At 36.0% G+C, this 25,257-nt stretch overlaps 1 protein-coding gene across 2 annotated transcripts; it reads left to right on the top strand.

Annotated features, from left to right (window-relative positions):
- Positions 1 to 214: 214 nt before the first annotated feature.
- Positions 215 to 25,257, top strand: LOC132097475 (RING finger protein 122-like). 2 transcript variants are annotated; one of them, XM_059503206.1, is made up of 6 exons: positions 215 to 240; positions 19,050 to 19,206; positions 21,804 to 21,849; positions 21,974 to 22,015; positions 23,022 to 23,101; positions 24,057 to 25,257. In XM_059503206.1, the coding sequence occupies exons 1-6, from the start codon at positions 216 to 218 to the stop codon at positions 24,169 to 24,171; spliced, it is 465 nt and encodes a 154-aa protein (XP_059359189.1). In that variant the 5' UTR covers position 215; the 3' UTR covers positions 24,172 to 25,257. The 2 variants fall into 2 exon arrangements, with proteins under 2 accessions (XP_059359189.1, XP_059359188.1); XM_059503205.1 differs by having other exon boundaries at positions 23,019 to 23,101.

Below are 25,257 nucleotides of genomic sequence, written 5' to 3'. Positions count from 1 at the left end.
ACCGGACCTAAACGCAAGCTGAATACGAGTCAGATGACGTGAATGTGCACGTATTTCCTAGCCGATCAGATCTGAGATCGCAATGAAGACGAGTGAGGACTGTGTTTAGATGAATCCAGCTGTGCTGCATGGCCTTACAGCGCGACAGACAGACAGACAGACAGACTCTGTTTATAAACACAGCGCTTCAGAGAAAGCAGCCGCGCGCGGGATTGATGCACCCTTTCCAGTGGTGCAACGGTAGGATCCGTCCCAAAATACTGTAGGCTATTTTATAGGCTGCTATATTAAAACAGTGAATGAAGATAAAAGCGTGAGGGTTGATATGAACAAACACCGTGTTCATATCAATGAGATGTTGCTATAAATGGCAAAGAAATATTTTTAAAATCTAATTTAAAACGCACATGCAAGGTCTTAGAAATATAGGCTAATATTTGTATCCACACTGGTTTGAGACATTTTGAAAAAACAATTATTTCTTCTTCAAAAAAAAAAAAAGTTTTACCGAATGACTTTTTGACCGAATAACCGAGTGAATTTTATCACACCTTTTGAGTCCTGAATATCCAATAATTATAACAGTGTATTTTAAGTTGTCTCAGGGTTACTTCATTTGTAAGATTAATATAAATTAAATTTATATATATATATATATATGTACAAACTTAATGACCTTGACATGGAGTGATTGGTCAAATGGATCTGTTTTATGGTTTTATTGTCATGTTATAAAATGACTTTGATTGGGCAGAAAAAAATTATATTATTAAATGATGGTTTATATATGATTCATTTATTATTATATGCCAACAAACAATATAATAAAATAATAACATTGCTAATAATAAAAAAAAAAACATATCATTTTTTTTAAACTAGAAACTGAACTTTGTTTTTTTTTTTTATCACTGAACAGATGTTTTTAAGCATTTTTATAACTGTATTTTAATTTAATTTTAATTTTAAGTTATCCAAAAGCAAAGTTTTTGTTTAGGTTACATAATATATGTGTGTGTACTGTATATTTATTATGTATATATAAAAACACACATGCATGCATATATTTAAGAAATATATGGTATTTATATATTAAATATATATAATATAAATGATATGAATATAAATATATACATGTAAATACATGTAAATCTTTTCATAATATATTCTGTATTAGTGTGTATTTTTATATACATAACAGTACACACACATATATTATGTGAACAAAAACTTTTATATTGGATGCGATTAATCGTCTGACAGCACAAATTTTCATGCATTTTTTAATAGCTTAGAAGATACAGTCAAAAGTGTCTTATTATTGACCCATATGCAATATCTATTTTCATATAATACAAAGGTTCATTCTAGTCACTCTTCAACAGTCATATATTCAAACCATTAATTAAAGGAGCCTAGATTGATTGACAGCTTGTCACCTCAAACTGACTTTTGATGATTTTGACATTTAAAGGGACAATCAGCTTGACAGAATACATATCTCAACAGATTAATAATATTTTCCCAATACACCAAAGCTGTGGCATTCATCTGATTATACTTTTAGATCTGATACAGACCTACATCTCATTCTGTCTCGAGTCACTGAGAGCTGTTAAAATTTTTCGATCATACCCTTGTTTCATATTTATAGGTCAGTCCATATTTGTCTTGAAAGCATTTCACAGACGAGAGCCCTCTATAATCTCGTGGGCTTGTTAATATTTAATGTTAAACTCAACTAAAAAGATCAGAATAAGCTGAAATACACATTTTGGGCCTGCTTTATGTAAAAAAGCTGCCATTTTATTTTTTTATTACACAGTCAAACCAAACGTGACCCAATACAATCTTGTGTTCCACAAAAGAAGGTAAATAATGACAGAATTGTAACTATTTTAATGTCAATGAAACACTGAAGGTTAAAAATATGTACTTACTTGATAACAATTATTTATAATATTAAGGTACCAATGGATTTAGTTCGATTGAAACTGTGTCTATGTTGCTGCATCTTTTTGATAACAGACAGAGAACAGGAAGCAACCATCTTTTTCACACCGGCATTATCCTCGCAATATAGGTCAGCTGCTTTGCAAAGAGCTCTGCTGGCAAATGTGTGGTTTGTTTAAGGGTCTGGTTTGCCAACCCAGAAAGCACAGTTTAAATCCCAAGAAGGGGTGACTCAACCCTGCTTTATCAGTGTGAGACTTTCATGGCTTTCTGTTACTGAAGCAAATGTGTCTGTTAAATGGCAAGCAACTCTAGTGACCTAGTTTGAACATTTATACGCCTTCTTGTGCCCTCATCTCACCTCCTGCTTGATTTTTTATTTATGCTGTATTGCGAATAAGAAGTTAATTGTATCGAATGTGCACTTGTAGTATACTACATTTGTTTTTTAAAATGTACTTGCAGATTATATAATATTAATTATAAATAAATGGCATCTTAATAGTACTTAAAGAGACTATACTGTCAAGTATACTTTTTATTATTACCAGATTAATGCCACATTTGAAATAATTGTGTTTTGTCATAATTTAAAGAATTTATTTTGATGTGCCAACTAACATGCTAAATGCTTACATGCTAAATCACATGTAAAGTACTTAATTATAATTTCAACTGTGTTGAGTTATTTTATATTACCTTTAAAGTTAATATGTACTAAATTGTAACATCATCGTTATAAATGCATATTTGCAAATATATTTAAATGCATCACAGGTTTCAATAGAAATGACTTCAAAGTATGTAGTTTAGCATGAATGCATTCAACAGCACACGTTTCAAAATAGAATAGAATTATTAATTTACATGTAAATGTATTTAAGTCATCCTCAAGTTCAACTAATTGCATTTAATATAAATTCAAACTATAAAACATTTACAATTAATTGCAAATACAATGCTAGTAAGTGTCTGAAGTGTTAATTATTTTATATAAAACATATTATTTCTTTTGCACTTCCTGTGTCTGTTTGCATCTTTAAGATGAATCGCTCGATGTATTCCCCAATTGGATAAAAATGTCTGCAAAATGAATAAATGTAGACTAAATGTAAATGTAATGCTAAATTAATGCTTAATTACACATTATAAAATATAATCTAATAAATAATACAATATCAATATTAAAAGAAAACCTTTACTATAAACTTATTTGGGGAAAAAGCAACAGATTATATGATTACATGATATTGATAATGATCAAGCATAAGGAAAAGAGCTCATTGATAAACAATTGGAAGCATCTGCCAGTACTTGGTAATATTTACACGTTAAAAATAAGTTTTGGACTTCTTTTGGACAAAGCAGTTGTCAGTAATATATTCAAAGTACTTTACTGAGGATCTTGAGAGTGTTGCCAAATCCGCGGTTTTCCCGGAAGCCACGCCCATATCAAATACGTCATCTTATGATTTCCCATCCCCGTACGGGAAACCCGGAAGTACGCCGAAGCAATTTATGGCAATTTCGGGGATCTAAATAAGATAATGTTGTCCTTCATTTTACTAATACACGTTTTCTTATTTTTGTAAAGGATGTCTAGGCTAAAATGGCACAACTTAAATCTAATATATGTAATATGGCTTATATATGGTGCTGATTTAGTCATCATAGTTTGTAAAACACTTGCATTGATTAAATAAGGCTAATTGTTAATAATAATAAAAGCTTACCTTGTTCATTTATGTAATGAGATGCATATGACCTACCTAAGGCTAATTCTGAATGTATAAAATTTAAAGGAGACAATTAGATTTTGGTTTTCTAAAAGTAAAAACGCCTAACACGTTTTAATTCATTTATAATTGTATTTTAATTTTCTAAATATGTGTTCCACTTATCATAAAGTGTTCATATTTGAATGACAGAAGCAACAGTTCTCCATATGCAGTAGGCTACAGATAGGCTAAATACAGTAGAGATTACTTGCTTCAGTAGATTACACACAGTAAGTAACAGGACATTGACCTTCAGGGGTTGTTCATCAAATTGATATGAAATGTGTCCGGGTTCTCCACACACTTAAAGATGAATAAAAAAAGACATTCATTGCTTCACTTACAAAAATAAAAATACAAATTATAATAATAATTTAAAATTTAACAAAAATATACACTTCCAGTCAAAAGTTTTTGATAAGATTTTTTAAAGAATTCTCTTCTGGTCACCAAGCCTACATTTATTTGATCAAAAGTAGAGAAAAAGTAGATATATTGTGAAATGTTTTTACTATTTAACCCTTGTGTGTCCGGGTATGTGGGACCCAATTATACTATTAATTCATTTTCTGTGAAGAACATTTATCAGATCAAGTTTTCAATGACCAATCACTATACACCCCCCCCCCCACCCAAATGAATTAAAAACTCAAAACTGCAGCGTGTCCACCAGACCCACAAACACTGAACACAGAAATTAATAATTTTATTTAAAAAAGGATGTTTTACATTGATCAAAAGTAATGAGAAAGACAAAATATTTCAAAAGATTTCTATTTCAGATAAATGCTGTTCTTCTGAACTTTCATTCATCAAAGAAATAATGTATTTTGAGCAGCAAATCAGAATGTTTGAATGATTTCTGAATGATCATGTGATTGGAATAATGATGCTACAAAATTACCTTTGAAATCACAGGACAAATGACATTTTAAAATACATTCAAATAGAAAACAGTTAAATAGTACAAATATTATAAAATTATCACAATTAAAAGAATCAAAGACTTAAACTACTTCAGTCTGTGTGCATTGAATTTATTTAATACACAAGTTTCACAATTTGAGTTAATGATCTCAACAAATTAGAATACTTCATAAGAACAATAATAATAATAATACATTTTTTTAGTGAATTGTTGGCCTTCTGGAAAGTATGTTCATTTACTGTACATGTACTCAATACTTGGTAGGGACTTCTTTTGCTTTAATTACTGCCTCAATTCAGCGTGGCATGGAGGTGATCAGTTTGTGGCGCTGCTGAGGTGGTATGGAAGCCCAGGTTTCTTTGACAGTGGCTTCAGCTCATCTGCATTGTTTGGTCTTATGTTTCTCATTTTCATCTTGACAATAGCTCATAGATTCTCTATGGGGTTCAGGTCTGGTGAGTTTGCTGGCCAGTCAAGGACACCAAAACCATGGACATTTAACCAACTTTTGGTGCTTTTGGCAGTGTGTGCAGGTGGCAAATCCTGCTGGAAAATGAAATCAGCATCTGGAAAGATGATCAGCAGAAGGAAGCATGAAGTGCTCCAAAATGTCTTGTTAAACGGGTGCAATTACTTTGGTTTTCAAAAAACACAATGGACTAACACCAGGAGATGACATTTACCCCAAATCATCACAGACTGTGGAAACTTAACACTGGACTTCAAGCAACTTGGGCTATGAGCTTCTCCAGCCTTCCTCCAGACTCTAGGACCTTGGTCTCCAAATGAAATACAAAACTTGCTCTCATCTGAAAAGAGGACTTTGGACCACTGGGCAACAGTCCATTTCTTCTTCTCCTTAGCACAGGGAAGACGCCTCTGACGTTGTTTGTGGTTCAGGAGTGGCTTGACAACAGGAATACGACAACTGTAGCCAAATTCCTTGACACGTCTGTATGCCTTGACCCCAGCCTCAGTCCATTCCTTGGGAAGTTCACTCAAATTCTTGAATCGATTTTGCTTGACAATCCTGCTTGACAATAAGGCTGCGATTCTCTCAGTTGGTTGTGCATATTTTTCTTCCACACTTTTTCCTTCCACTCAACTTTCTGTTAACATGCTTGGATACATCACTCTGTGAACAGCCAGCTTCTTTGGCAATGAATGATTTGTGGCTTAGATCTGCAGTCTTTCCCATGATTGTGTAACCTAGTGAACCAAACTGAGAGACCATTTTGAAGGCTCAGGAAACCTTTGAATGAGTTGATTCGCTGATTGGCTTGTCACCATGTTCTCATCTGTTGAGATAAATGTTAAATGTGAGCCAAAATCATCACAATTAAAAGAACCAAAGACTAAAACTACTTCAGTATGTGTGCACTGAATTTATTTAATATGCAAGTTTTCCATGACATTCTGATTAACTGAGAGGCACCTGTATACACACACAAACATAGTGCACGGATTCTTATGTTTTTACGGCATAAAATGAATGCTGGATAAACGTGCAATTTTTTTTATAACCTGCCACACCCCCCCCCCCCCCACCACACATAACAACACTTCTTTCACCACCCGCCCCCACAAATATATATATGTTGCTAGCTAAGTAATAACGTGCCTATGTAAAGTTCAAAATATACTAAGCATGCCGAACCTTTGTTTATGCACATGCACACAAACGATGCACACATTCTTAATGCTGTCAACGTTTTAAGTCTTGGTATAGACCAAATATAATTTTTTTTACTTACCGACATGGCAAACAACTTATTTTTTAGCGGTTTGCAAACAATATGACTTAACTTCTTATGGAAGCTTTTTCCTGTTTCAAAATGAATGAGAATGTGACGTATTCGGGCGTGGGTGTGGCTTTCGACGTCACACTTGGATGTGGGCGGGGTTGGATGTCCACCGCAGACTGCAGCGAGACGCTCCTATGGAACTTGCCTATGATATTTATCCCCTGGAATTCAAATTTTAGAAGGGAAACCCGCCAAAAACCTTTATTTTACCCACTGGAACGCAATTTTTAACTGGGGACCCCTCGAAACGCTTGGGCAGTTTTCTTGTGAAAACCTGGCAACACTGGAGAGGCCATTATCAGTTGTTTTGTCAGCAGGGAGCATGAGAATGAACTGGAGAGACTGAGACTGCAGCAGTGATCTGCTATCGATTTCCCTTCTAGGAAGCACAACTCTACTTGAGGCAGACGAGTCTCACTTTCAACAGAAATTATTTGAAATGACAATGTTATCGATTTCTGTTGGTCCAGGTAACTTCTGAAGAGCTGACAAAAGACAGCAGAAATGAAAGAGCCGGTGTTTATGTTTTTATTTGATGAATCTCATACAAGAATACCAAGTGCCATCCAAATGTATTTCTTTTTATTGGTCTTATTATCAGGAAACAATACCATTATGTGGGTTTACCAGCGCTTGATTCTGAAGCTTTTACACCTGTGTCTTGCACAGTTGTAAAAAATGTATGTTTTTACAAAAATATGAAGCAGCACAACTGTTTTCAACATTTATAATAATGCATGTTTCTTGAGCAGCAAATCAGCATATTGAATGATTTCTGAAGGACCATGTGACACTGAAGACTGGAGAAATGATGCTGAAAATTCAGCTTTACATCAGGAATAAATTAGATTTTAAAATACAGTATATTCAAATAGAAATTGGCTAAATTAAATTGTATTTCACAATATTATTTTGACTGCATTTTTATCAATTAATTGCAGAAATTTCATTAAAACATTTAACAAACAATATCAACATATTGGAACATAAATCAACTGTTTCACTTATATTTAATAATTGTTGCCGTTTGATGATTAAACAAAACAAAAAAAGTACAATTCAAAAAGATTTGTGTGAATCTAAAGTTGCACATACATAGAAGGATTACTTTTAAAATGTTATATTTTTTCTAATAATATATGTTGTGATATTAATAATATATAATAAATAATATCTTTTGTGATATTCTTGGAATTATTTTTCTATATTTAGGAATGAAAAAAAGTAAAAAACTTCAAATATGATATCAGAAAGCTCAAGCTGCATTTAAATGGGAAAATGTTCCAGCAGAACAGGGCTGAATGTGCAAGGGCAAAAACAAAATCTGCATTTACATAGAGAAAATCAACATAATCAACATTGTAATCAACATTACAAAATCAACAGTGTTGTAAACAATAAATGTTTAATTTGACTACTTTTTGTATAACACACTAAACAGGTAAATATAATAAATAATATGGTTTGTGCTGTGAATTATATACACATATATCTAGAGTATACAGTAGGTCATGGAGAAACACATTGGGCTCAAAATGGCAAATGATTCCCTGAGAATGGTTTATGAAAATAACAATAACAATCAACATCAGACTAGCTTTTAAAACATGTTTTCTTTATAATCTGATGTCCTCCATTTCTTGATTGTTTTTTTTACAGTTGTTTTACAGCAGTTTAGGCACTTCTGCTCCTGAACAATGTGAACACAGCAAGTGGGGAAGTTATATGGGCACTCGTCCAATCACAGATCACTGATGTGTTGTGTGTTTTGACTGCAGAACAGGCCTATGCATGTTGTGTAATGCTGTGGCAATGCTTGGTGGAATTTCCTTTCAGACAGCTGCTCAAAATCAGTGATTATTCCAGAGTTACTGAGGGAAATTAGACTCAATCAGCATTCTAATTGCACTTTAAGTGTAGCAGCGACCCACGGGACCTCTTGATAATGGTAAGGTGAAGAGCTTTGAATCATTCATCAGGTCCAATATCTGTTTTCCTTGCTTTTCTTTTAAAGTCACAGTAACAGTGCGATTTACCGATATAATGCTATACATAATGATATTGTATCTTAAAAATCATTCTAGCATCACATTTAAAGGGATAGTTTACTCAAAAATGAAAATGTGATGTTTATCTGCTTACCCCCAGGGCATCTAAGATCTAAGAGCCATAGATGTGACTTTGTTTCTTCAGTAGAATACAAATTAAGATTTTTAACTCAAACCGTTGCAGTCTGTCAGTCATATAATGGAAGTAATTGGGAATCATGGCTTTGAGAGTGAAAAAAAACATACACAAACAAAACCAAATTAAACCCTCCGGCTCGTGACGATACATTGAGGTGTAAAGACATAAAATTATTAAACTGAACAGTATTTATATAGTTTTTTACCTCTGATTCACGGAATGTCTGAAACTTGTTAATGCATTACCGCCACCTATCTCTCAAATGGACAATTGAAACTCTATCTACAATCTCAATTAGGAGCGTCAATGGTCCATTTGAGAGATAGGTGACGGTAATGCACTTATAAGTCTGCTATCTGCCATAAAGCAAGAAGAAGAAGACGCGTTACACGCCAGCTGTTGAGAACAATGTTGGTGAAAGTTACTTTTAAAGGTCCCGTTCTTCGTGATCCCATGTTTCAAACTTTAGTTTAGTGTGTAATGTTTTTCTTAGAGTATAAATAATATCTGTAAAATTCTAAAGCTATAAGTTCAATGCCAAGCGAGATATTTTATTTAACAGAATTCACCTACATCGAACGGCCAGTTTGGACTACATCCCTCTAGTTCCTGCAGGAATGACGTCACTAGAACCGTTTTTTGACTAACCTCCGCCCACAGGAATACACAAAAAAGAGGGCGTGGTCTTGTTGAGCTCCCACTGAGAAGAAGGAAGAGTTGCGTTTGTAGAGTGTGTTTGTCGCCATGTCGTCGAAACGCTGTTATTTTCATCTCGGAGTCCAATCACCTTTGTTTGGGTTTCCCAGGGACGCTGTACTTGGAGAATAATGGTTACAATTTATGTTTAACTTGGTTCCCGAAAATTATAATCCACATGTAAAATTATGTGCAGCACATTTTGCTGAGGACAGCTTTCTCAATTTCAATCAGTTTAATGCCGGATTCACACAAAGATTATTCTTGAAAGATGGAGCATTGTTTATGGACCACAAACGGTAAGTGTATTTTATTATTTAAGTTGGTGCGTTTAACAGTTTCTGTAACTTATTACACAAAGGGCAATGCTGTTTAGCTTTGTTAACTAGATGGTAGGGCTGTGCAAAAAATCGAATGTGATTTTCATGCGCATCTCGTCAGTAAAGGCGTTCGGTGATTAGAAGTACATCTCCAGCACATGCGTTCAGATCAGGATTGCCAGGTTTTCAAAACAAATCCTGCCCACTTGCTTCTCAAAACTACTCCAAAACTAGCCCAATCGCATTTCCAGGAGGGCAACGTGCACTAAGCTGCTGTCGAATCACAACACAGGAACCGCTGGCACAATCAGAACTCGTTACGTATTTCTGAAGGAGGGACTTTATAGAACAAGGAAGACATCAGCCCGTTTTTATGACAGTGAAAACAGCGGTATACAGATAAGTGAATTGTGTGAAAAATACTGTGTTTTTTTACACGCGAAACATGAACAAATATGAGCACGGTTTGATTGTTTTTAATATAAGAAGTTCTATTTATAGCTAATGTAAAAGCCCTTTCACACCAAAAAGTGTTATGTATAAACCTCAGGCTGAAGGAAAAGTACATTCACGTCTGTACAGTAGAACACAGTTCAACACTCTTCAGCAATAAAAAATAAAATAAAAAATGAAGCACAATTATTACTTTATCTAAAGTCATTTTTGCTTATTAGTATGGTTGAACTGGATCAAAGGTCAGCAGCCAAAACATTAGTTAATAAAATGGGATTAGATACATTTGTGTTATTTAACATTTAATTGTTGCAGCCAGGTTTGCATCATTTTCTGAGATTGTATTTCATTTAATTCATTGAACACTAAATCAGTTTTTTTTTGCGAGTAGGATGAATTAATGCACATTCACATTTAGTCTAGACCTTAGTCTAGATACTTTGGGGGTAAGCAGATAAACATCCAATTTGCATTTTTAGGTGAACTATCCCTTTAATGTCTTTTAAAGATTGTTTTGAACCAAAATATGTAGATATAAGTACAAGAATATTACCAAAAAAAAAAAAATCATTAAATAAAAGATAATATTTAAAAAGTAACCCTTTATTTGTAATTTAAGAGATATAGAGTACAGATATTTTAAAAACATTTTGAACATTTGAACATTTTGTTTTGTTTATCATCAAAGCCCAACATTTATCAGATATAAGTGAAATATCTTTGATTTATGTCCTGAAACTTTGATATTGTAGACTACCATAATACAATATAATTTATTTGATCCAAAAAAAAAAAACAAATATAGTGAAATCTTAAAATAGCGTTTTTCTATTTGAATTTATTGTAAAATGTCATTTATTTCTGTCATAATTACTCGTCTTTAGTGTAACATGATCATTCTAATAGAATGATTTGCTGCTCAAGAAACATTTATAATCATCAATGTTGAAAACAATTCTGCTGCTTCATATTTTTTGTTGAAATGTGTATATATAATATTTTTTGTAAGTTTGACCCCTTTTGGAATGTCTGTTTCAAAAATGTATCATGTTAACGCAATATCTTTTAAATAATCAGATAGCGTTTTTAGTTACTCTTGAGTAGCAGTGGCAGCAAAGCTAGCAGACTCACTGGCTAAATATTGTCTGTTTATTAGTACTTATAAAACACATATTCTGCATGACCATATTCTACATCCTTAATCCTCAATACCTAAACTTAGAAATTAGATTAGAAAAAGGTTGCCTGTGACATTTGGATGGTATAGGGTCAGAATTTGGTGTAAACAGTGTGAAAGCATGGATCCATCCTGCTAGTATCAGTGGTTCATGCTGCTGCTGCTGCTGCTGGGGGTGTAATGGTGTGGGATAATTTCTTGGTACACTTTTGGCCACTTAGTACCAACCGAGGATCATTTAAAGCCACAGTCTACCTAATAATTGTTGCTGATTATGCCCATCCCTTTATGACCACAGTGTGCCCATCTGGCTTCTTCTAGAAGGATAACGCTGCCATGTGACAAAGCACAAATCATCTCAAACTGGTTTCTTGTGCATGGAAATGAATTGACTAAACACAAATGGCCTCCACAGTCACAGATCTCAATCCAATAAGCTTCAGGTGGAATGTGGTGGAATGGGAGATTTGTTTAATGGATGTGCAGCTGACAAATCTGCAACCACCGCACAATGCTGTTATGTCAATATAGACCAAAATCTCTGAGGAATGTTTCCAGGTTGCCAGGTTGTCTGTCAAACAAAACTAGCCCCATTGCTAATCACGCTTTTTCCATTGTTTTCCTAGTCTCAGCCTCAGATGTCACACATACAGACCGTCGGCTGAACGTCTGATGCATATGTGTTGGGGGTGAAGCAATACAAGGAACTAGCAAAGTAACACATTACTTTTTAATTTAGAAGAAAATATCTGAGTTACTTATTCAAACAAGTAACGTCAGTTACTTTGTTCCCATGTCTTGACTGACAGCACTCGTGTTGCCATGTTAAGAAGAATTGGGAGTAATTACAGAGGTGTTGTGTGCGCTGTGATATTACTGTAGTTCTAGACTAGTTCCAGACTAAAAATAAACATGTATTTACTCATCTCACCTGCACAAAATCAGTGTTCCTCAAAATGAATACAAACAGTCAAATGCAAACTCATTTCACTTTTGTTGTGAAAAGGCTTTTACATTTGTAAAATAACTTTTTTTTATATATATTAAAAACCAACATGCAAGCCCTGCCCAGATTTAAAAAGGAACTCAAAAGTAAAGTAACGCATTTCTTCCCGTAAAAAGTAAGTAACATAATTAGTTACCTTTTAGGGGAGTAACGCAATATTGTAATGGATTACTTTTAAAAGTAACTTTCCCCGACACTAAATATGGCACAGAAAATTCGAAACACTTAGAGAGTTTCAAAGTCGTCATCTGATTTGTTGAATTATACAGAATTCCCTGGAAGCGTGTGGCACATTCTGGAAACAAAGATACCGTGATGCCAAATCCCCTAATGAAAGGAGAAAGCCATCATGTTTACAACTATGACAATGAGCACTTATAGAATGAACTAAACGCTGGGTCTACAAAAGCATGTGAAATATGTAAAGTTTGTGGAATAGACTCTTTAAAATACGTCCAAGAGTTTTACACAATGGTCTGTCATTTCTATTCCCCTAAACATGTTGTGGCACAAAACGAAACATGATTGGTTGCTTTACTTGTCAGTCAAATGGATTCTTGAGTGGTCCTTGGCCATTCAAAGTGGCCAGTTGAAATAGCTTTCCGGCGAGATCTCTTTAACCTGCGTACTACTACCTAATTCCAAGGGAAATGTGCAGAATTGGCAACCCTGTCCAGCAGCATGTTGAATCTATGCCACAAAGAATTAAAGCGATAGTTCTGCCCAAAAATGAAAATGAATGATTAATGATTTACTCACCCTCAAGCCGTCCTAAGTTTCTTCTTTCAGATGAATACAATCGGAGTTAGGCAATATTAAAAATGTCCTGGCTCTTCAAAGCTTTATAATAGTAAAAGTAAATGGGGGTCAAGATTTTGAAGTCCAATAAAGTGCATCCATGTAACGGATGCACTTTACACAAGATGAAAGACAGGGCAATAAATAGGGAGCAGGAAATGAATGGCAGCTGTTGCTGATGGAAAAATTAATGGTGATGCCCACATGAAACGATCAGTGCAGACGAGACACACACATAATTCCACCCACATCGAAACAGATTAAGACAACGGTTCTACCAACCGTGACAATACCATCCCCCCTAGGAACGCCTCCTGGCATTCCCTGATGACCTTCCCTGTCGATAGTAATCATTGATAAGGGAGTGATTCAGGATGTCCCTAGCAGGTACCCAACTCCTCTCCTCCAGACCGTAACCTTTCCCAGTCCAGCAAATACTGGAGTCCTCGTCCCCTCTGTCTCTAGGCGGGAAGAATTCTCCTGTACGCCGGAGGAAGTTTGAGGTGAACTGAACGGGCCAATAACTTTGGGAGCTAATTTGTTGGAAAACGGAATGGAATGTTTTTAGTAGAAAGCCACACTTTTTGACCCACAACGTATACGGGAGGCCTTGACTTATTGAGTCTCATGGCCTCTGGTCCATGTGCGGTGGCACCTCTGGAGTAGAGGGGATCGTGACTTCAGATTCAAGACTAGGAAAAACTGGTGGCTGGTAACCTATACTACACTCAAATGGCGAGAGGCCCGTGGATGACACTGGTGACGAGTTATGCGCGTATTCAACCATAGAGAGTTGTTGGCTCCAGGATGAAGGATTCTTGGATACCATACATCGCAACATTCTCTCCAAATCTTGGTTGGCTCGCTCAGACTGATCATTGCTTTGGGGATAATAACCCAAAGACAAGCTAACCATAGCTCCCAATAATTTACAAAACTCTTGGCAAAACTTAGACACCAATTGGGAACCCCTGTCAGAGACCACGTCCATTGGGAGGCCATATAACCGAAAGACGTGATCAATTACAGTAACCGCTGTCCAGAGGTGGAAAGTAACGAATTACATTTACTCGCGTTACTGTAATTGAGTAGCTTTTTTGTGTACTAATACTTTTTAAAGTAATTTTTTAAATCTGTAATTTTACTTTTACTTAAGTATATTTTGTTTGAAGTATTGTACTTCGCTACATTTTGAAACACATTAATTACTGAGTAAAAAAAAAAAAAAAAGAAAGAAAAAAAAAAACGCTCCCTGGAAACTACGTCAGTAAATAATGGGCAGGAGGGCAAACTGGCGCTAAAATCACAAGAAAGATGCAGATGGACAAAACAGGCGTTAGTGGTGCAGACACCGCTGAAAACGAAACCCCGTCATATTCTGCAGTTGAACTCGAAGGAAATGAAGTGAACCCCTGGTCATATGTATGATCTATTATGCAGTGTAAACTGTACTTGCCTAGGAAGACCAAACTAGCAGCTTATAAAATCTCGACAAAACATCAACCCTGCGCAAGAATGTAGAGGTAAGCTAAATAATTGCATCGTTGTATTGGTGGTTAAAATGAAGCTTTGACATTTTAGCAAGAGGTTTTGCACAAATTAGCCAAAAAGACAGTGGTGAGGAGTGTGCTATTTTTGTTTTAATGATGTGCGCGCGCATTTATAGTGCGTTCTTTCACTGTGTGATTCAGTCTCCTAAAATGCATTTAGAATGATCACAAAATTGAAGATATAGGGGCAGAAAATTCACATAATTACATAATTTCATATATTAAATCAAAATCACACAAAGAATGCCATCGTTTCCTCCAAAAATCATCATGAATATATACATACATATATATAACAGTTCAGTAAACAAGTTAATTAAGAGACTTGCGTTTTAGACACCATATTGCCTTTTTAGCTCTATTTCTACAACAGAAAATAATTCCAAACACAGCCACCAAAGCACAGTTTTGCGTCTCTGAGCAACGTGACAGTGTTTCGTTCCTGAATGAATCAACCGTTTAAATGATTCGGTTCAATCGCAATGACTCACTTATTAACAGTGACTTGCTGACACATACTGGCCATTTTAATTTCACATTTAAAGTATCTTTTGATTTTTTTAAATAATTAATTTCTTATCATTTCAAATGAGTATTCAACATTTTATGTCTTGTATATCAAAACATTATTCATGCATTGGTAACTGCAGGTTAAATGCATTCTTGTCCTGCACTAAACAGTGTAATACATCTAAATGCCACTTCCAATGAATCTTCTGCATTTCCTCTGCATTAAAAGATGAGTTTGTTGATACTGATTTGCCTGGTAACAGCCCAAATATTTTATTCTAAATAACTGATTCCTTTAATTAAAAACAACTAGTTTGAGATTAATAGACCTAGGGGTGTCAAACTTAGTTCCTGGAGGGCCATAGCCCTGCAGAGTTTAGTTCTAACCCTGCTCCAGCACACATATCATGTAGTTTTCAAATAAACCTAAATGATTAGATTAGCTGGATCAGGTGTGTTTAATTAGGGTTATATCTAAACTGTGCAGGACTGTGGCCCTCCAGGAACTGAGTTTGACACCCTTGGCCTGTCCCATTTTGACTCCCTCCCACTGTTAAAATGTAACTAAGTAATTTTTACTCTGAGTAAAGTTTAAATGAGCTACTTTTTACTTTTACTTGAGTAGATTTTTAGACTGGTACTTTTACCTGTACTTAAGTAAAATTTCATTAATGTAATGGTACTTTTACTTGAGTAGAATATTTTTGTACTCTTTCCACCTCTGCCGCTGTCTCCTTGGCTGAAGATAACTTGGGCAAGGGAATGAAATGTGCCGCCTTAGAGAACCAGTCCACTACGGTCAAAACAACCGTCATGCCATTAGAGGGTGGGAGGGTGGTAACAAAATCTAGTGCGACGTGGGACCAGGGTCTCGAAGGGACAGACAGCGGTTGGAGTAACCCATCTGGAGGTCGGTTAGATGTCTTACCACTGGCACAAACTGAGCAAGCCAAAACAAAATCTTGAATATCGCGAGCCATAAATGACCACCTGAATCATTGCTTTACTAAGCAGCTAGTACGGCTTACTCCTGGATGACAAGCCACATTGGAGCAATGACCCCATCAAATCACATCGGACCGTAACCCCTCCGGAACGAACAATTGATTCGGTGAGCAGCCGGGCGGAGGCATTACCCCTTCTAAGGCCGTCTTGGCCTTCGATTCGACCTCCCATATGAGTGTGGAGATAACTAATTTCTTGGGTAAAATGCACTCGGGAGTGACCGGGCGTTCGGATGGATCAAAAATACGAGATAATGAATCGGGTTTGATGTTTTTGGAACCCGGGCGGTACGAGAGAGAAAAGTCAAAACGTCCGAAAAAAAAGTGCCCACCGAGCCTGCCTAGAGTTGAGTTTTTTAATAGATCTAATATACAGTATTTGTGACTCTTATGGTCGGTCCAGACGATAAAAGGTACCCCTGACCCTTCTAACCAATGATGCCATTCCTCCAATACTAACTTGACAGCCAACAATTCTCTGTTACCAATGTCATAGTTAAATTTGGCAGGTGATAGACAATGGGACAAAAACGCGCAAGTTTCTTTGAGACTTTAGTTCCCCACAAGGCTGCCCATCCCATCAATAACGTGAGCACAAAAGCTACCTTAGACTCCTCCGTCTCAAACGTATGGGGCTGTAATGAGAAATGCATAGAACATTTGGTTAGGAATGCTCTACAGAAGCTCGGCTCACCGGCATAACTCCCGGGAATGGGTAGGCGGGGCTCCAGTCGATGGCATGTCTCAGGGGCAGCGTGGGGAACAGACAGGTGGCACAGCAGGAATGCTAAGTTGTTGGAGCTGCTGGGTGAGCTCGGACACCTGCATCACGAGTGCTTGAACTGCGCATCCGGTGTTGGTGATGCTCTCCTACTGCTGATCCATCCGGGAGACGCTATGATGGATGAACTCCGCCAGCGAGGTTGAACTTGCTGCTTCCATAAGTGGTCAGATCATTCTGTAATGGGCAAAGTATGAGAGGAAGCAAATGCAAGACTAATGATGATTTAATAGGTATGGTAGCACAGAACGTAAGTCAGATCAACAGGATGGAAATGGAGAAGGTCACTGGCTGCAAGGGAGCAGGTATGGAACCGGGCAGCAGGAGAGCGTAACACAGGGACTGAGATGGGCGATCCTGTAATGAGTAGAGGAGGTGAGGAATTCATGGTGAGTCCGGAAGTGAAGCGATCTGTGTAGTGTGAGAACAGGAGAGAAACAAGGACGAGAAACCAGGCATGAACACGGGAACCTGCAACAATAATCTGACAAACACAAGACGAAAGACAGGGCAATAAATAGGGAGCAGGAAATGAATGGCAGCTGTCGCTGATGGAACAATAAACGGTGACGCCCACATAAAAACGATTAGTGCAGACGAGACACACACATAACTCCACCCACATCATAACAGATTAAGACAACGGTTTTACCAACTGTGACAATCCATACATCATAAAAAGTGCTCCACATGACTCCACACTTTAAAAACAGCAGAAGTGAATCTTTACTCTTGAACATAGATTAAAGGTTTTGGACTGGCATCTTAGACTGGATGCGACACGTCCCGTGTCTGACTGTCTTCCAGAAATGAAACTAGAAGAAAGTGAAAGTGACTGATATCACCAAAATAAAACAGCTAAATTTAGGTAAAATGAAAATCCTTATAACAAATCGAGCGCAGCGTTAATTCAGTCAGGCCACGGAGGCATAGGCTACAACCAGCTGATGCGGTCATCTGTCAAATAGCTTGAATCACTACCATTCTCCAATTAGACATAGGACATATATACGTTGGACTACTGCTCGGTAAGTATGCTCAAATGGCTCACAACCCTTCCTCCCTCCCCATTATAAGCATGAGCTTTGTTTCAGATCACTAAGGCTTTCAAGTCCCGGTTGGCATGGACCTCACTGAGGTCCACTGAGAGACACTCATCCTCATAACCAAGCAACAGGATAGACGTCCCACTGCTACATCTACATGATTACCACTGTTTGCTTTTAAAGACATTGTTAAGTGTCTTAATTGTCTTCTATTTCCAAGTTGATGGTTCCGGGGGGTTAATGTTTAAGCTCTTGTATGTTCAGTAAATTTGGGAGCAAGAACCCCCATAAGGAACCATACCGCCAAAGATAAATTATGTTTAATAAACTCAAGTAACTTGCCAAAGTGGTCCTGTCTGAAATGCATCACCACACAATTGGTCCGTGCACAAAACCAACAAATGTCAGGACAGGACAGAGGACAGAGCTCACAGCAAACAAATTAATGATAGATATTTCATGACAAACAAGCATGATTTATAATAAATAGTATTATTATTAACACAGCAGCCCAGTAAATGTCCTCACTTACGTTATTTGCGGCTTCCATCATGAAACGAATAAGAACTAATTCACAAGTTCACACTTAAATATAATAAACAGAGTAAAGGTTATGTGTATTTGGTATGCTGTTGGAGGGGAGGGCTCCGAAATCAGAATTTTGTCCCAAACCCAGAGTATATATTAATTGCAAATACATAGTACACTAAAAGTGTACATTCAGTAAAGTTAAACACAAAAGATATGGTCCAAAGGGTCACTGGATTATCAGATTCTCTCATAATTCTGGAACCAAATTCTGATGATGTAATGATATGGTAGTCAGTTACCACATCTGCATTTCCTCTGACAGAGAATCTAGACACTCGACTGAGTGAAACCCCTCACCCCATGTTTCCTGTTTATGCCCAGTGCTCAAGTCTGAAACACTTAGATTAGTCATCAAACCTATCATCAGAGGAGAGGAGAACTATATCTGTGCTCTAATACAGACCTGTAACTGATGTGTTGTTCCCATGCTGAACGTGTTTCTGATGAGATTTCACTGCCTGTGTAGGGTGCTTCTGCGGTTTGGGACTGATCTACTCCAATAAGACCTGCACTATGACATCCGTCACCTTCCAGGACCTTCCTCTCAATATCTATATGGTGATCTTCGGCACAGGCATCTTCGTCTTCATTCTCAGCCTCATATTCTGCTGCTATTTTATAAGGTGAGTGTGATCTCACGCACACACACAAGCATATGTGTGGTATGAGGACTGATCAGCTGTAGACGGGCCGGCGGTGAAAGTCAACAGGAAGTTGCAGTGTTGTTGATGATACACTCTCAGACGTCAGCAGGACGCTTCCTGAACACTGTTATTAATGTAACTATTGTATTACAGGCCAATACAAACCACCTCAAATATCCAACCTTTCCCTTTCCTTTCCTTTTATACCTATTTCTCCTTTCTTTCTATCTTTCTTTCTTTCTTTCTTTCTTTCTTTCTTTCTTTTCTCTGCTTTTCTTTGTTTCTTTCTTCTATCTTTTTTTCAGTAACACTTTAGAATACTGTTTCTTACTTACTACATTATTAATAAGGAATTATTGAAGAACTAACAGGTGATTATTCATTAACACTTAACTCACTACTGTTAACTACTAAGAAAGATGTGTTAACTAATCAGTATGTAATATAATTTTATGATTGTGTTAAGTAACAGTTATACCTCCTGAAGAACTACTATTAATTATCTACTAGTTAGGGTTCAAGAAAAATAACTATGAAGTAACTACTAATGAACAGTTTTACGCAAAAAAAACACTATAATAATCAGGCTGTGTCCCACAAATCAAGTACTTGAGTAAAAGTACAGATACCCCAATAAAATATTAAACCAGTAAAATTATAAGTAGGTCTATTCATTTTCAAAATTACTTGAGTAAAAGTACAAGTACAAAGTACTACTACAGTAGCAACTTTGTTACAGCCCACTTATTAGCATATAATGGAAATAAAATATGGATTTTGTTTGCTTCTAAATGTATAACTTTTGATTATGAAATGTTTGTTAAATTAGTTCAAATGTGGGCAGTATACATGTTAAAATGGAATAAAATATGCTGTATTAAGAAATGTTCTCATCTGAAATAAACAGATGAGAGTATTTTACAAAGTTTATTATTACTTTTATAGGTTGTTCTTAGTCAAAATGATGTAGTTTATTATTATTTACTAATAGGTTCCCTTTAGAATTCTGTAAGTCCTGCAAAATTATTTGATAATTCTTTATTAATTACTAATGGGTTCCCTATGTTTTCACTTTAGAATACTGTTTCAGATTCTAAGTAATTCTTCAGGAATTATCTAATAATTCAGCCTGATCTCACAATCAAAACGTACCAGCTGAATAATTCTTTATTAATTACTAATGGGTTCTCAACATTTTCACTTTAGAATAGGCCTAATGTTTCAGGTTCAAAATAAGTCCTGCAGAATTATTTTATAATTATTAATTACAAATTGGATACCTGTATTTTCACTTTTCCTCAGGCTTTGCCTTACATACAGAAATTGAAATTTAATGATAATGTGGTATATGCTGAGGAGGCACACATACAGTACTGTATATAAAATATAAAAACTAAGGTAAGTTATCGCAAGGCACTGGAGTCATGGTGGGGTTCTTGTTGGAAGCTGATTTCTTACAAAACACACTCACAAAATAATTTACTACATAGGCAAAACCTCTATAAAATGTATTGCATTTATTAATATTGCATTTTCATACTACTACTAATATTGCTAATAACATTTATATGAAAGGGTCACATTTCAATGTAATTGTGTAAAACTGTTCATTAGTAGTTACTTCATAGTTATTTTTCTTGAACCCTAACTAGTAGATAATTAATAGTAGTTCTTCAGGAGGTCTGACAGAATACATTAGTTATTGATTAGCTAACTGTTACTTAAGATAATCATAAAATTATATTACATACTGATTAGTTAACACATCTTCCTTAGTAGTTAACAGTAGTGAGTTAAGTGTTAATGAATAATCACCTGTTAGTTCTTCAATAATTCCTTATTAATAATGTAGTAAGTAAGAAACAATATTCTAAAGTGTTACCTTTTTTTCTTTCCTTTCCTTATCTATTCTTTCTTTCTTTCCTACTTTTTTCTTTTCTCTGCTTTTCTTTGTTTCTTCAATCTTTTTTTCTTTTCTTTCCTTATCTATTCTTTCTTTCTTTCCTCCTTGTCTATCTATTTCTTCTTTTCTAATCTATCAAACCTTCTTTTCTTTTTTCTTTTTCCTGTCTTTGATCTGTGTCTTTTGTTGCAAAATGAAGTACAGTATATAAATGGCAAAGCACAGACAGAAGACTTCTATATAGTTATTGGAGATTTCTCTCTTACTGTAGCTCTTGACTGTTGGACAGCATGTAAATCGTGTCAAATGCAAATGAAAGCTCTTGAAGAGCGCTGTGTGAACAAGTGTTCAGACCCTCAAGAGCTTGTGTCGTGAGCAGTCAAATCAGTGATTCACCAGCAAAATTTAACTCAGGGTTTCGAACCCAGCTCAGAAAATGACTCATGCCTGCATGTATCACCATGATTCATTTTGTTGTGTCCATGTCACAGATTCAGCCTCACTAAGTTTGATTTTATCCTCAATCCCTCTCCTAACATTAGAGAGAGAACACCGTTCAGTCCATAGATGCTAGAGGGACTTGCTGAAAACTGAGTGAATTATATAAACTGTTGTGCATTTCGCATCATTTATTAGTAACTGTATGCTTTATATTTTCTTTTTTCATTAATAGTAAATTGAGACATCAAGCCCAAAGTGAACGCTTTGGATACAGAGAGGTAAGAGAGAGTAAGCAGATATACATTAAAGAGGTCTTCTCTTACATTTTTATCATTCATTTTTTTCTAAGTATAATGTTAATCAAGGCTAATTGTACTAACTGTTAGCATATGGGCAATGCAGGTCATTTTAAAAGGAGATCCAAAGAAGCTGAATCTTCATGGGGTAAGAAACTGCCCTGTCTACATTCCCAATGCTAGAGCTTCCATCATCCTGGAAAACCAGGAAATATCAGGAATTCCCAGACCTGGAGCAGTCATAGAATACGTGCGCACCAAGGCTGCATTTATTAGATAAAAAATTTTGTAAAATATTTTCTACTGTAGTATATTTTAAAATGTAATTTGTTCTTGTAATGCATTAATGCAATTTTCAGATGTCACATGATCCTTCTAATATGCTGATTTTAATTATTATTCCACAACAGTGAAAACATCTGCTTCATATTTATGTGGAAATCGTGTTTTTTTTTCAGGATTCTGAATAGAACTTTTAAAAGAACAGAATTTGTTTGAATTATAAATATACCATCACATTTTAAAAATACATTTTTAATTGTAACAATATTTCACAATATAACATTTTTACTGCATGTATTTTGATCAAATTGGTGAACATAAGCCACTTTCTTTCAAAAACATAACGTTAATTCTTTCAATCTTTTGACTAGTGTGTGTGCACTATAAAAATATAAGTAATGTCACAATGTTATAAATAATATATGGTCACACTTTAGTTTGGAGACCTATTCTAACTATTAACTATTGCTTTTGCCTCAATAAACTCGTAATTTGCTGCTAATTAATAGTTCGTAAGGTATTTGTTAAGTTAGGGATCTAAAATATGGTTGTGCAGAATACAGCATTGATATGTGCTTTATAACTACTAATAAACAGCCAATATGCTAGTGATATGCATGCTAATAAGCAGCAAGTTAAGAATTGATCCCCAAACTAAAGTGTTACCAAATAGGTAATCGCTGCAGAAGCATCCAGTGAACCTTTCTCAAACCCATGATCAAATGTGTTTTTTTTACTGTGCTATTATATCTTTGGAAAGCTTTCAAGAGTTATTTTATTTCCACCCATGTCTTTCTACTCTTTTTTTCACTTTTCCTCATTTTTATTTGTGTCTCCACACCCCTGTGGTGCGTGACGTCCCTCCACAGCAGACCTGTGCCGTGTGCTTGGAGGACTTTAAGGTGAAAGATGAGCTGGGAGTGTTGCCATGCCAACATGCCTTTCACAGGAGGTGAGTAATGAGCTGGAGTCTAACAGCTGGTGTTCATAAAGCAGCAGCAGCATCCTGCTATTGTTAGCAGCTCTACAGACTGATCCTAGATACTTCATGTTTACAGACATGGTCTTTTACTCTTAAACATTCTCTGTTTCCCTGTTTAGATAATTCCAGATTATATGCATTAACTATTTGAAATGCAATTATTTGTGATATATATTCCTTGCCAAATTTGATGGAGATGTGTTTTACCCCCATAATGTGAGGTTAAACATGCTGGCTGTGAAGTTTACTACTCTCTACACTTCAGTTTAGTACTTTTAAAACTTATTAAGAAAATAATATATGTTAAATATAATAGAAATGTAACATCAGAGTACTTGTTCACCAGTGGATCCTCTGCAGTAAATGGGTGCCGTCAGAATGAGAGGCCAAACAGCTCATAAAAACATCACAATAATCCACAAGTACTCCACACCGCTCCAGTCCATAAATTAATTTATTGTGAAACAAATCCATCACATTATTTTTAACTTTAAACCATAGTTTCATAATCCATAATATTTCTATCTCTAGTGAAAAAGTCACCTCGTCTGAATCAGGGGAGAAATATGCACAGATCAAGCATCGTTTACAAGTGAAAACAGTCCATAACAGTTCAAAACAAATATGCGGGTAGATTTTTTCACTTTTGTATTATTGATCATTGATTTGTATCTTGGGGATTTGTTAATGGACGGATTTGTTTCTTACAAACACATTTCACAACACAAGACTGATTGATGGACTGGAGTCGAGTGGTATTATTGTGATGTTTTTATCAGATGTTTGGACTCTCAATCCGACGGCACCCATTTACTGCAGAGGATCCATTGGTAAAACTAAGTGATGCTCCATTTCTCTATATCTTTAAAGTCACACTAGTAATGTGTAGTTTGACATTATTTGAACACAGAACGTGTGTTTGCAGGTGTGTGGTGAAGTGGCTGGAGGTGCGCTGCGTCTGCCCAATGTGTAATAAACCCCTTGCGGGATCCTCCGAACAGCACCAGACCATAGGCACACTGCTGGATGAGCTGGTGTAGGGACAAGACCCACATCAGCCTTCAAAATCTCTACAGACCTGACTGTGACCCTCACTGTATTGTGAGACTGAACCTCAGATGAGGTCAAGAGACATGTCTTCTCGATAAAACATTAAGGGGGACCATAGATTCTCGACTGAAGAAACCTCCAGGCTAAGGCTTTGTATCTTTTGAGTAAAAAAGCCTTTAATTTAACAGTGAATGCTAACTGAGCTGTTCAGTCATAATGTCGGTTTGTATGCTAACCCAGAAGGCTAATTCACCTCCGAATCCCTCAGGAATGAAGGGTTTTTAAAACCAAAAATTTTCTGAGTAAAACAAGGCCTGTGGGAAACACTATTTCAAGATTCATGAAGAATTTAAATTGGGAAACCCCTGAGTGCTTTATAAACTCAAGCTGCTACAGTAAGAACTACAACTACCACAAGGATGCGTGTTCACACACATGATGAAACAAACAACTGTTGTAGTCTTTATGTAGTGACTTTTTAAAGCACACAAAAGTTTTACATTTGAGGTATGAATATGTGTAATTTTTGTTGTAAAACAAAATGTGCCAAAATTAGATGTAAACAGAGCACTGAGAAAACAACTGAAACTCCTGTGAGAAATCCTCTGGGTTTTAGGACTACAAGCTAAATATCTGTATTGTAAATGCTCTACATCCGACCAGATGAGGAGGAAACAGGATTTACATCATTCCAGCACTGAACACTGGACCGCAAGTGACAACAGCACAGTACACTGGGCCCAAATCACTTTATCAGTGTGTGTGTGTGTGAGTGAGTGAGTGAGTGTGTTTTACAGTCACCAGTAGTAGTGTTGGATGTCTCGTTCATTCTAGATTTTGTGTGCACAAATCATCGACTGTCTTAAGAGATTTTAAGCAAACACTACCACAGTTCCCCGAGTCCCGGACACAGAAATGGGCTGCCAGTGAAAACACAAGTGGCTTTCTTTTTGTATTTCAAGTTTTTGTGCTTGTTCACTGTAATCTGGTTGCTGTTGTTACTACCTGCTGTGTTTTAGTCAACGTTTTCACACCAAAAAAAAAAAAAAAACCTTTTTGAAAGCATTTTTCTGTGC

The sequence above is a fragment of the Carassius carassius genome, chromosome 21 (genome assembly GCF_963082965.1).
Source record: "Carassius carassius chromosome 21, fCarCar2.1, whole genome shotgun sequence".
Taxonomy (NCBI): Eukaryota; Metazoa; Chordata; class Actinopteri; order Cypriniformes; family Cyprinidae; genus Carassius; species Carassius carassius.
Note: the sequence above shows the minus strand (reverse complement) of the source record. Positions and strands in the feature narration are given on the sequence as shown.